Here is a 14387-nt window from a genome sequence, read left to right as displayed (position 1 = left end):
TCAGCTTGGTGGTCTTTTGGAGCCCCAATATTGTAAAATTGCCAAGGCTGGTTCACACCATTAGTTCCTAGGGCCATGTAGGTTAAAGTGTGACAATACAAATTTGGGACTAACCTATTGGCAACCTATAGCCTTGGTAGTCTGGATTGTTGGTCGCCGGCCTGGAAAAGGTTGTAGAAAAAGAAATGTGTGGTGGCAGCAGCCTCACATTCCTAAAGAAGCCTGAAAAAGTCTAGGATCTGAAGCAGTTTAAGGCAGATCACTGCTGTTGATAGCTGTACAGCATAGGATTAAAAAGCGGACAATTGATGTAGGAAGAGCTACCCATGTGCCATCTTTTAGTAAGTTACACCTCTTTTCCTCTACTGATTGGGATGCAGGAGGAGAGATAGAAAAATACACAGGCATAGATGCGTTTAAACACACTAAGTAAACATAATTTTTGGCATGGCTATAGCCGGGGAATACTTTAGTGAATACAACCAAGAGTGTTAATCAGTTTGTACCCTTGTTTAAGTATGTCAGCGTGTAATAGGATTGGCAGATGTGTGTTTAGAATATATTCAATAGACCAGGTGTTTAAGGAATATAACTCCCTATTTTGCTTAGCATGTCAAGATCTGCTCATATTAAGACACTGTGGTTTTTTCAACTTAATATTTTTTTATATGCAAAAAACCTTCTGTGTAGTGCTGGGTGAACAATTGTCCCTGGGATTTACATGTATTAATTGCACCATTGTTTTTCTTTTCCAGGCCATAACACCTGCTACAGAGAAGCTGCTTTGATTTCTGGATTAGAACTTTAATAATGAGTGGTGCAGCATTAGGCATTGAGATAGTTTTTGTGTTTTTTCTGGCTTTGTTCATACTTCACCGGTATGGGGACTTTAAGAAGCAACATAGACTTGTGATTGTTGCAACACTTCTAGCTTGGTGTCTTTGCTTCCTGATTGTTTTTACTCTACCTTTGGATGTCAGTACGGTAAGAAAAAAAAACTTATCTTCTCCTTCATATGCATGAAAGTTTGTGTTTTAAGTACATCATTTTTATGTTCCTCAGCCCTCTTAATGAAATCCCACGAATGTGACGATTAGAACTCTCCAAATATGATATTGTAGCTCCAGTTCTAGGCAATTGAGCATGTTCTTATACTTTGGCACACGTGCATAACAAAAAAGTGACAAACATAGATAAGCAGGGCCTCTTCAAGGAGCACTGTCCTTGACCCAACAGTCTACCCTTGACCTTTCCCTAATGATTGCATCTTTCCTGGGCCATGATGCGCTTGTGCTAGGTTTATGTTCTACAAATACTAAATACATAGGTAAACATATTTCTTTATGATCCAAAAGCTTCTATAGTGGCCCATTTGGGTAAAGATATCTTGGATTTCTGAGTCATCATTTTGAGATAAATGTATCACAATTCATTTAAATGAGAATCTCACATAGCATTGACTGTTGTTCAGAAGTATTGCCTGGATCTGGCCTTTGTGGCATACTGTTTGGGATATCTAGTCTAGTCCTGGTTCACTTTACACCTAAAGCGTAACCACTTTTCCCTCATAAATAAATCTTGTCCTTTCTTTATACACATTCAATGAAGATCAGTTTAAACATCTTTTGTTATTTGAGATGTCAACAAATCTCCTGCCAATATGAATAGTACACCAGTGAAGTAAAGACGAATGCCTCAATGGGAATTGTCAGTTTATTCCATGCACTTGTCAGGAAAAAGTGTGATTAGTTTTTCTGTAGGCAGTTCCACGTAGCATGCAAAATATACAAAGAAGATAGGTTGGTTCAGGAAGCAATGCAGTATTCCCCTTCTCTGCTGTTTTTCCTCTTTATTTAATTATGTGTATTACACATCACAAGTATTTTTTCAAATAATTACCCCTGAAGTGCAGTTCACACCAAATCCACAACACTACATACAATAATACCAGAAAGGGATTTTTCAAGACGCTGGTATCTCTGAAGTCCAGTATTTTTAGAATCAGTCAAGTGTTCTTGCTTTATACATGGACTGAATGTGTCCCAGGCTTACTGTTTTGTCAGATAGTCCTAAATGCCTCTGCCAAAGAAAGTATTGCTAGTGTAGAACCTGTGTGCCCATATGCCACTCAGTATTTTACATGTGTTCTAACTTTCATTTATTGATGCCAGCATGCAACACCATGCTCTTTATTATGAAAACAATATTATGAGCACGGGTTCTATTCAGTCATCAGGTGTACACCTAGGAGAGCACATCATGCAGCTCTGATTCTTTTGCCTGTCATTTTTTTAAGTGTGTTAAGTGTGACGTGTCATATATTATTTTATGGCATTTTATAAATACTCTAAGGGACTTTGTTTCAGCCTCTTTCAGCCATTGGCTTCTTTGGTTCAGGGACTTTCAGCCATTTGTTGGAGATATTGTCAATCACATCTTGGATCAGCCCACTGGAATATTTTAGTCTTGCCTTCTTTGAATGTTTGGGTGTATCCTTTTTACAACTGAAAAATACTCTATCATCACACATTTAATTATTTATTTCACCTATGAACGGTATACTTTTTAATGTGTAATTGTTTATTCTTTTTTCAACACTGAATTGTGAGCATAAAGACTGTCACTCGCCATGAATACTTATTTTTTTATTTTACTTGGACATTGGAATTTATCCCATTTATGATCACTTCTAATTAGAAGATAATTGGAAGATAAGTCAACTGGAGTGCGGGGAGTTAAATTGATTTTACCAGGGCCATGGTCACAAACTTATTTATTAGACCACTTTTCCATTCAAAGGAGAGGCATGTTGACAAATTGACTTGTATCGAAAATGGGAGATTTTGAAACAGGATAGTACATCTTAAGAGTAATAAAGCTGCCTACATGTGGCTGAATGCATGGCATCCCTAATAGTCTTTGCACATGGTCCAGTGAACATCTGCCTAAAATAGTGAGTGTTGTAGAACATTTTGAGGCACATACGTTGATTAGGATTTTATATATTTTTCTTTGTGTTTATGTAATGCCAGCATCCAGGGCCAAGCTGTTTAATTGAATACAAACACAAACTATATTTACATACCACAGATACACCTCAATGAAGTGCTTATTTTCTTCGCAGTGTGCAGAATGCTGATTTGCTCTTCTTGGGCAAACCCTTATTTGGTTCTTGCTCCATGTCACAGTTAGGGGCTGATGCACAGCAAGCTTGACAGGAGCTTTAATGACCTGTTCATGTTGACCCTTTCTGGGACAATCTTGATCTGTCTCCTCCTGTGATCCACCTACGGCCTAGTATCATCTCCTTATAAGTGCATAATCTCAAGTTCATAGACATATATAGCATCCTCATTCTATTACTGCCCATCTCTTTCCTTTCTTCACATTGTTTGATTTTACTAGCGAATATCTTAATTTATTGAATTGTATCAGCAAGAAGCCTTACAATAATATAAAACAATACACACAAAAATGTGCTTAAATCTATATAAAACAATAATCATAATTTAAAAATATGTTAGCAGCAATCAACACTAATCTGATAAATTCCTTAAATAATTAATAAATCTCTACACTCCCCCACCCCCATACACATTTTAAGAAAGGGACAGCCTCTTGTCAGTGCCTACCCTTTACTGGGGGGAAGGGAGCTCAGAAGAAAGGGCCCATGCTTGCAGCGTTTTACATTAGCAGCAATGAAAACAGGGATGACCTTGTGCTAGTGTGGGGAGAGCCATAATTCCATCCCACCACCAGCGCCTAGGGCCCTATTAGGTCTTATAGGATTCTATGTATCAGCCATCCCTATTTTAATTGCCAATTCCCTTTACCTGGGGCCAAGTGGCCCATATATATGAAGTGATCGAGTTTTGTTCACTCGTGTTACCTGGCCTCATACAACGTGCAAGTGCAAGTGCAGTTTTGGCGCAAATCGCTCCATTTGACCTAAAAAGAGGTAGGAGCCACTGGCGCCTTGCCTCATCAAATTTCTTAAGGCCAGGGTAAAATGAGCCAAGTTGTCCACCTCCCCATTAGTAGAGTCCATATAAAGAGTCCGCTTCAATTCATGATAGAACATATCCAAACATGCCTGGGGGACTATATCGTGAACGTTATTAAAATAATAATGTGTGATAGAGAAAGGCCTATGTTCCCTGTAAACTCTCATCCTGTTAAATTCCCAGTGCCAATATTTTACCAGGCCCACCGTATCCTTGCTGACTCTACCCGGGTCCCCCATAGGTCCTCCAGCCGGAGGTTTCCCATAGTCTTTTTAACATGAGCTCCCCAGGAGCGCTGCCCGGATCCATCGTACGCAATGACCTCTTCCAAGGTTTCTAGGTACACCTCTGCCCTAGGGTTACAAATTAGCCTCACCCAATACAGTATTGGCCTTAGGGCTGCTAGCTCCGATATCGATATTATGTTTCATTCTGCACAAAGGGCTTTCAGGGGGGGGTTCCCTGCCCCAACCCCAATAGGGTTCTCAGAAAGTTGTTCTCAGCAACCTGCAGCACTCTAGTATTTGTGTATCCCCAGAGTTCTGCTCCATAGAGTGCTGCAGCCACTGCTTTCCGAATACATTTCTCCAGTATAATACTGTTACTTTGGCCACTGGCCTTATGCTTGAACCTCAGTATTGCCCCGGCTGCTTGTTTAAGGGCTATGGCTACCTTTCAAACTTGGCAGTCCCAGTTTAAGTTCCCAGAGAGCCGCACACCTAGGTAGTCTAAGTGCTTGGTAACCTCAATTGGGGCATGGTTAATCGTTAATTTCATCCACCGGCAAAGAGAGGGCTGCAAAGTCATCCCCATGGTCTTCATACAATTGATAGTTAATGATTTCTCCTCGTAGTATTTAACAGAGCGGGCAAGGAGCCTATGGGCCGCATTTTCAGTGCGTGCCATAAGGACTGCATCATCCGCTAATAATAGTATTGGAACCCTCCTTCCGGCTACAAGAGGGACATCTAGCTGCTCCCCTAAGTGGAATTGGGTCACATCGTTCAAGAAGAGGCTGAAGAGTAGGGGTGCCAAGACACAACCTTGCCAGACACCCTTTTGCACCTGAAAGCGGTGCACTCCCCACCCATCCCGTATCTCACTCTAGCAGTGTTGTAAGAATGCAGTGCTACCAGGGGGTCATCAACCCCTACGCCCAACAATGACTTCCATAATTTGCCCCTATCTACTGAATCAAAGGCAGCTTTCAGATCGATAAAAACCAGGTACAGTGAGGACCTCCTGATTACTGTGAACTTATATGCAATCAGTTAAAGACAGATGATCTTGGCGATGGTTCCAACCCCGCAACGAAAGCCTGCTTGCACTTCTGTTATCACACCCTGGGTGTCAACCCACCCCTGGAGGCGATTAAGCAAAACTTTCCCTAGAACCTTCCCGGCCCCGTCTAACAGAGAGATTGGGCAGTAATTGACGGGGCATCATCGGTCACCCTTCATATAAATCAGGACTATGACGGCGGAACGCCAGGACTGCGGAACTGTATTCCCCTTGAGGGCTGAGTTGAACACTTTAGTAAGTATTTTAGCCCACTAAAGGTTGCCTCACAGTAGAGATCCTCCGGCACCATATCTAGACCCAGAGCCTTGTTCCTCTTCATTGCTCCCAATGCTCTAATTACTTCTGGGATCAGAATTCCTATTTCACAGGGGGAAGTAGAAAGGACATCTTGTGCCTGCCTGGAAGCCAGTGAATCAACCGTGGAGGTGCTATATAGTGTACTAAAATGGTCAACCCAAACAAGGTAGCCTATGCAGGTTTCTGTGACATTCACTACCCCCTTCCCCAGTCTGGCCACCAGTGCCCAGAATCTTTTTGGATTATGTTCAACAGTAGTTTCTCTAAGTTCAGCCCAGAGTATACTTTGGTACAACCGTTTCTTTGTTGCCAGTAGATGCTTATAACCCCTTCTACATGCTCTAAATTTCTCTTCGCTGGCGGAGCTCATTGCGCCGGGATAGGGCAAGCAAGACTTTTCTTTTTGCCCTTATACACTCCTTATCGAACCAGCCTTTGCAACCTGTCTGCCTTTTTCTGCTGTTGTCATCTAGCTTGTATGTTACAGGTTTAGACCACAGGGCCCTTAACAATCATTGCTGTCATTGGGCAAAGCATCTAAAATAAATTCCCCATAGTTAACCGTTATGGATTCAAGTTGGGGAAGACCCTGCAGGTACTTTTCGCCATCCCACTGTATTCTCTTTCTGCAATTGGACAGGACAATCTCCCTCTCATATAGCCCAGGTGCCTGGCTTATCATGCTTCCTATCCCTTGGACATTTGGCCTCATATTAAGAACAAGTGAATTATGGTTGCTTTCCATTCTACAGACCACGGCCATGTCGAAGACAGCTGGCCAAGCTTCCACGTTAACAATAACGTAGTCAATGACCGATAGGGATCTACCATTGTTGAAGGTTGCCTTTGCGGCGCCATCTGACTTGGAATGGCCATTGACAAAGCGGAGGCCATTACTAAGCATAAGATCAGTAAAGGACTTATCTTTTTTTGTGAACTTTGGGCAATTCACCGCTGTCTCAGGAATCCCCATGCTGCGGTCTTCTGTCACAATTTTGCTACTGTTAATGGCGTCACAGGCAGATGTGTTAAAGTCTCCACAGACCAGTATCATATCCCCATCTCTTTCGTGGTCACTTGTTTTGTCATTTACACTGCCTTTTCTAATTTTACTAATGTATGTGGAACACTCCTTCCAAATTAACTGAACCCCTGGGGACCAGCCTGGTGGAATATATACATTCAAAATGTCCATCGCACCCCCTTTATCCCTACCTGCCCAAAGTCTCACATGCTGTATATTAACGGGAGCCATCGAAAGTGGCACATCTACTTGCTTTGCTTTGCAGTTTAACCTGCACGAGACCCAGATTGAAATACCCCCCGATGGGCGTCCCTTCCTGGACCGGGCGGCCAACATTTCAAACCAGAGGAACCCATTAATACAAGTTCTTTCAACAGCCCAAGTTTCTTGAAAGCAGCAAATGTCAAATAGACGAACAAATTTTAACCAGTCATTGTCTTCAAACCTTGCTATGTTCCAGGACAGGATTCAGAGGCAGCCCCTCTTCAAATTATTACACGGGGAAGAGCATATTAGGGGGATAATAGAATGCTGGAAGGGTGACTTCATCGTTCAGTCCACACCTACTCCACAGGGTGCTCCGGAGTTCCCGGCCAATACCGCTGCTACCTATGACCAGTCCTCGCAGATATTCTCTTTATTCCTCTCACCAGGGCTGGGAATCCTAATTTCTCTACGGTTCTTGTGAGTAGTGATGGTCAATGATTCTCGCACTCCATTGCTCTTCGATGCAATTTTCTTCTTTTCTTGCCATATTATCGGTCCATACCTCAGAAGACTCCCAGTCGAGCATGTCTGGGCTAATCACGCACTGCTCAGCCCCCCTGGGTTCCTCTTGGTTAAATTTGTAACATGGCTGCACATCGACCCCCCCCTCATTATGTGAAAACAATCTGCGTGGTTGAGAATTATGATGGCTGTACCTGGTAGAGCAAATTTAACCAGAGCTAAAGAGCAGGAGCAAACTGAGTCCCCCTGAGAGGCTACAGGGCAAGCATACCTTTTACTATTGTCATATCACTGAAAGAGAGCACCCTAATTGAGCATACCCGGTGCCTTCTTTACTGACATAGGTGGAGTCATCACGGGAAGAAGCCATAAACAGAGGCCCGCCAACCCGTGGTAAACTCCTTGGTTGGGCAGTGGTGAGATCTACAGTTTGCGTCTGCACAACACTCCTTGTGGGATGAGGATAGTTGGACTGGCATACCAGGTAGGCTGATAAGAAATATCCTGGTTTACTCCATCTGTTCTTCCGCCCGGGACTAGAGCCTGTAATATCATGGTTAGCAATGACTCTATGTGCTCTGATCCCACAATAATTTTCTCCAACAATGCAAGAATCGATGCTAAGACATTTTTAGTGCAATCATGGCTTTAGAAATTCTGAACCCTTGTGGGGACTCCGTGGATTCAGGATTGGTCCTTTGGTACAGGCAGGGCGAAGGGTGCTGGTATACGGAGTGAGTCTAACAGAAGCCCCCAACTAGGGGAGGAACTATTGTTTGTAAACTTGAAATCAAAATCAGCCTCCACCAAACTGCTATCGGATGTCGGCTGTTAGAAATGGGGTTTTTGGTTGGCAGTCAGGTTACCCCCTGTCCAAGCAAAAGCCCTCACTCTAGTCAGGGTAAGTCACACACAATCCAAGATTATCCTGTGCCCACCCTCTGGTAGCTTGGCACGAGCAGTCAGGCTTAACTTAGAAGGCAATGTGTAAAGTATTTGTGCAATAAATCATACAATACCACCATGTAGCACCACAAAAATACACCACACAGTGTTTAGAAAAATATATAATATTTATCGGGATAATTGTAGGTCAAAACGAATGAAGTTGCAATGTGAATTTGTAGAGATTTCACTGAAAAGTGATATAAAGTGTCTTAAGTCTTTAAAAAGCAAACAAAGTCTCTTTCAAGCGCAAAGTACCTGGTTTGGAGTGGAAAATCTCCTCAGAGGGCCACAGAAGAAGAGATACGTGGAAAAATGGTGTGTGCGTCGATTTCAGCACACACAGACTTAAGTCGTTATTTTTCACGCGGGGAAGTCGTGTGTCGTTTTCCGGCGCACGGACAGCCTCTTTCTGTGGATCGCGGGGATTACCAGATGTCCCGGGTCTGTGCGTGGATTCTCCTGCTTGTTTTCCGGCTGCGCTTCGTTCTGCGGGGCTGCGCGTCGAAGTTTCACTCTCACGGCAGGCGTTGCGTCAATTTCTCCTCTGGAAGTCGGGCGGCGTTGTACTTGGGAGGCCGTGCGTCGAAGTTCCGGTCGTCCCGAAGGCGTCGCGTCGATCAGCGTCGGTGTGCGGTGTTTTTCTCGCTGCGGAACAAGCTGTGCGTTGAACATTTCGGCGCACGAAGCGTCCAAGTGAAAAAGAGAAGTCTTTTTGGTCCTGAGACTTCAGGGAACAGGAGGCAAGCTCTATCCAAGCCCTTGAAGAGCACTTTCACAGCCAGACAGGAGTTCAGCAAGGCAGCAGGGCAACAGCAAGGCAGCAGTCCTTTGTAGAAAGCAGTCAGGTGAGTCCTTTGAGCAGCCAGGCAGTTCTTCTTGGCAGGATGTAGTTTCTGGTTCAGGTTTCTTCTCCAGCAAGTGTCTGATGAGGTAGGGCAGCGGCCCTGTTTTATACCCAAATGTGCCTTTGAAGTGGGGGAGACTTCAAAGAGTGGCTAAGAAGTGCACCAGGTCCCCTTTCAGTTCAATCCTGTCTGCCAGGGTCCCAGTAGGGGGTGTGGCAGTCCTTTGTGTGAGAGCAGGCCCTCCACCCTCCCAGCCCAGGAAGACCCATTGAAAATGCAGATGTATGCAAGTGAGGCTGAGTACCATGTGTTTGGGGTGTGTCTGAGTGAATGCACAAGGAGCTGTCAACTAAGCCCAGCCAGATGTGGATTGTAAGGCACAGAAAGATTTAAGTGCAAAGAAATGCTCACTTTCTAAAAGTGGCATTTCTAGAATAGTAATATTAAATCCAACTTCACCAGTCAGCAGGATTTTATATTACCATTCTGGCCATACTAAATATGACCTTCCTACTCCTTTCAGATCAGCAGCTACCACTTCAATACTGTATGAGGGCAGCCCCAATGTCAGCCTATGAAGGGAGCAGGCCTCACAGTAGTGCAAAAACGAATTTAGGAGTTTTACACTACCAGGACATGTAAACTACACAGTTACATGTCCTGCCTTTCACCCACACAGCACCCTGCTCTAGGGGTTACCTAGGGCACACATTAGAGGTGACTTATATGTGGAGAAAGGGGAGGTTTGGGCTTGGCAAGTACTTTTAAATGCCAAGTCGAGGTGACAGTGAAACTGCACACACAGGCCTTGCAGTGGCAGGCCTGAGACAAGGAAAAGGGGCTACTTAGGTGGTTGGCACAACCAGTGCTGCAGGCCTACTAGTAGCATTTAATCTACAGGCCCTAGGCACATAGAGTGCACATTACTAGGGACTTATAAGTAAATTAAATAGTCCAATCAGTTATGATTCAAGGTTACCATGTTTTAAGGGAGAGAGCATATGCACGTTAGCACTGGTTAGCAGTGTTAAAGAGCGCAGAGTCTAAAAGCCAGCAAAAACAGTGTCCAAAAAGTGGAGGGAGGCAGGCAAAAAGTTAGGGGTGACCACCCTAAGGCTGTCAGGTCTAACACCGGCCAAGTGTTAGATGGTTCACAGGATTCCATTTCGTTTCTGGTCGGTGCTGCACTACACAGTATATCGGGAAGCATATAAACCAGAAACATCAAGGAGCTTTCACTGAGATAGTTGTTTTTTCCTCCTCGATTGCTGTCACTCTGATCTCTCCGGTCGAGGGATTCACTACTAAATGGCAATAATTCACTGGTAGGGCAACTGTGAGGGAGGGGCTCAGATAAAGCATCATAGCCTTCCCTCCCCGACCGTGCCCTTGGTGCACTCCCCTGCCACTTCAGTATTGAGAACCGTTATACACTGAGTTGACTCCTTAGTGTAGGACTTGGTTTCCTACAAATTAGTTCCTCATCCACCATTGCGATGTCCTGATATCCTGGTAAATCTGGTGGTCCGATGTTGAATCCCAGGGAGCCTTCAGGCTGCCGTTAACAGCTCCTCTCTGCCTGCCGGAGAGCTGCGGTAATGTGGCAGGGGCAGCGGCAGAAGGAGCGGGAGTGTTTATTCCCCTTTTTTCCACCTCTCCTTCACTCTCTCCTCTCTCAGTAACCTTCACGGCAACAGCAGTAGCTGCGGCGATGCCCTCACCCGTGTCTGCAGCGGCGCCCTCGCATCCTCCCGCAGCCTCCTCGAATACGTCAGCGCGTCAGCTCCATCCCATTACGTCTCTGTTTCTCAGTGACTCCTCTCCGTCTCCTAGCGATTCCTCTCCAACTCCAAATAGAAATTGTTTGGTTATCAACAATGTTATAGGCTGACATGATTGATTTTTATGCTACAGGTTCAGGTTTTTAGTGAACACGTATCTTTCTTGCCTCCATTTTTACAAAGCTGTCTCTCACTGATATTGTGATGAATGAGATACACCAGTACAAGGTGTACCCAGATTTTAAGGGCTTGACTGGGAGGTAATGGACAGTTCTCTTATTCCCCTTCATAGTGCTAAAGTTAGAGGAGAATCCACTAATGGAATTTCATCCTTTGTAGCAATATCCAGTTTTAATTATTTTTGTACCAATTAATGTAGTTGCCATTTTCCCATTCTTATCTAACAGCCTTAGTCATATTAGACTGTTTGCAATAGAGTCTACTTTCATCAGGGTCTAGAAATTGACGTTGGCTGATTCCTTCAATATGGAAAGCAAGCAGGAACAAAATTGTCTTGAAGTTGTTTCTTAGTATTAAAGCCTTATTTGTTTGAAACTGCCTTACCATCTAATAATTCATGGTATGTTCAGGGAAATATAGAAAATTTAATGTAATCCAGTGAGGTTCTTTAATGTCTCTGCAAAAAGCTATATAAAAACACAAAAGGAACATCAATAGTTCCTGAATTCTAATTTATTCTTTATTTATACTTAACATTTGAAGTCTGGCAGGTTTGAACGCCGTAAACCAGGAAGAGTAGTGAATGTTCGGCGTTGTGAATAGAATCACTTTTTTCAGAGCTATACGGTCTTTGTATTGTTTTTAAATTAAGTAAGGTCCCTAGGTGAGCAACAAATTTAGGTAGCACATTCCACAGTTTGGTCACTTAGACGCAAACAAAATATGGACCAGGAGATGATGCCTTAGGATCCTGACATATCACATAGGTAAGCAAGGTAGCTAACTTGCTTGTAGTAAAAGGGTTGATAACTGGAGGTCTTCATGCCATATTAACTTCGTGACAGTTTGTACATCACCTTTCCTAGATTATTTTTTGGTGATTGGATCATAACATTTGGGATCCTGTTGACATCCTGCTTCTCCTCATTGTGGCAAAGCCGAAAATTGCATCTCCGAGTGGGGGAAATGGGAGTTGATCACAGGTAAAGCTTTTTCAATAACCATGTCTGAGTTGGAGAATTTTACATTCTTCGTGGAGTGGGCATTACTACATTTCAAAGCTACCAACAGCCTGACGTAAGATTGGCCATATCATAATTAAAAAAGAGATTATGTGGTCCTTGTCCAGGTACAAAGGATATAAGTGAAGTAGGCAGGCTAGATATGTCCTTAAGAGGGTACAAGACTGTATTAAGAATATCTGGACTACAGCAGAGTTCCACTAGTTGTGAAACATTGAAAGGAATGTGCATGAAAACAATTACAGTGTATTGATGTATCACGTGTCTCACACCCAAAGAGATGAAGGGGCCTTGTCATGGGGGCAAGTCATTTTTGTTCTATTTGCATATAGTGATGGCTAATGTTTACCACAGTGTTTACCACTGCTCTATTTAGGGGTCAGCTAGTGCTATTGAGAACCTGGCTATTGCTAACTTGTGGCCAATAATAGTTGGTATGTCAGTTTCCAGTCTTTAAAATTCCCCTGTTCCCAGGCAAACATGTTACTCATTTTGTTAGGAATGAAGTACCAACCAGTCCATGCTTTGAAGACCTATTCCCTGTGCTTAGGCATTGTGCAGTTTTGTAATTTCCTTCCTGAAACGTTCCCCACTCCACCGTTTTCTTTGTCTAGTACGTTCACCCAATTTCCTATCTGCTTCCAGGAATGTCCCTCATGCCTGCACCAATCTATCTATAAAGCTGTGTAGTTTCAAAGGTTTCTTTTTACTTGTGACAGCTGTCTTTATTTCAGCGTGTCTTTAATTCGCGAGCAGCTGATGTTACGTACATATCATTTTTATTGTTTCCAAATTGCTGCTTACACTTTTCAAAGAATATAATGGCCTTCTACTCATTATATATAAGTACTGTAAATCTGAGTTAGCCATTTTTAATAGACCTTGGAATTACACTTATATTGGCATCAGATAATTTGTTAATGAGTAGACATATTTGGATTCCTAAATATATGATTGAGTTGGCAGTGACCATGAATATTACCATGTGCCAGATATACTACTATTACAAATAAGAAATCTTAAATTGCAAATAATAATGATTCATAATTTTTGATTTCTTATTCAGAATGTACTAAAATGTATACAGCAGAAGTGGTCGCAATTTGTGCACTGACTTTTTCCGAATGCATTGGTATTTTGTGAACCACCCTTTGTGTTAATTGGTTCAATACACAGAGAACAGGCCTGCTCCTACAAAATGCTTTGTCCACATTCACAAACAGGAAGGGGTCCCTTGCAGACCCCTTCTCATTTGCAAATGATTGCCACTACCTTTGACGTGGTGGTAAAATATTAATGTTTTGCAACACGATTTCAGTTGCAAAACATAAATACACAACTTAAGGAAACAGTATTCGGATGGGACACCCTTTACACACCCCTTCCAAATACCCATTCGGTATCTACTGGCAGACCCAAATTGTGATTCTGTAATGTGTTACTAAATTGCAATTTGGACTTTGTACATTTTAAAATGACAATTTGCTGTCACAGAGGCTTTTATTTGACCTTTGCAACTATAAGATTGCTTTGTACATCAAGCCTCAAGTCTGTTAGGCTCTCAAATTCCACATTAGCCAAGTGAATCTGCATCAACCTTGATTTTACATAATTATTATTAAAACTGGATTTTGGGCTACATTCATTTTCTACCTCACACAGCAGAGAATTGAAAGACTTTGGGTCTGTAAAAGGAGAAACATTATTTTCCATATCTACAAATTAATCCACTTGACCTGGCATGGCATAGAACACATCCACCTATGAAGTTCTCTTGCTCCAGGAGACCTAGCTATCCAGGATCTTCTATTTTTTCTTATTTTGTTTGCTTGGTAAACAACAAATGCAATATATTGAAGGAATAATGGTTGAACTGTGTGAATAAACCAAGTTTGCTGTTCATGCAGACAAGAGAAAAGATATATTTGTAATGGTGAAAATAACACTTGGTTGGTAAAAAATAGTAGAAAGTATTGTCCACCGTGTCAACGCTGTATTGCTTGAATAGTGCATTAATATAAGGGAGAATAGGAAAAGAAGAAAAGGAGAATGGTGAGAAAGAGGTATAGGTGGAGGTGAAAATAGAGGCGGACACACTCTTTCAAGACCAACTATTAACTCAATTTAAAGAACTATTTGAGCAGCTTGGGAAGACAGGCACAACTGAGGGCACTGCTTCTGAAGCTATCATTGTAGTGATACACAAGGAAGTTAAAGACCACCTGGAACTAAAGAACTACAGAACGATATCACTC

The 14387-nt window shown here is 42.7% G+C and overlaps 1 protein-coding gene across 1 annotated transcript in view; it reads left to right on the top strand.

Moving 5' to 3' along the window:
- The window catches only part of LMBRD2 (LMBR1 domain containing 2), a 214498-nt gene that overhangs the window by 21952 nt on the left and 178159 nt on the right, over positions 1–14387 (top strand). The window contains exon 2 of the mRNA XM_069220991.1: positions 756–984. Coding sequence (XP_069077092.1) covers positions 811–984 — 174 coding nt within the window. The 5' untranslated portion in view covers positions 756–810. The remainder of the gene's footprint in view (positions 1–755; positions 985–14387) is intronic.

Source organism: Pleurodeles waltl, chromosome 1_1, assembly GCF_031143425.1.
Source record: "Pleurodeles waltl isolate 20211129_DDA chromosome 1_1, aPleWal1.hap1.20221129, whole genome shotgun sequence".
Classification (NCBI taxonomy): Eukaryota; Metazoa; Chordata; class Amphibia; order Caudata; family Salamandridae; genus Pleurodeles; species Pleurodeles waltl.
The sequence above is the reverse complement of the archived record's forward strand: the minus strand, read 5'-3'. Positions and strand labels throughout refer to the sequence as shown.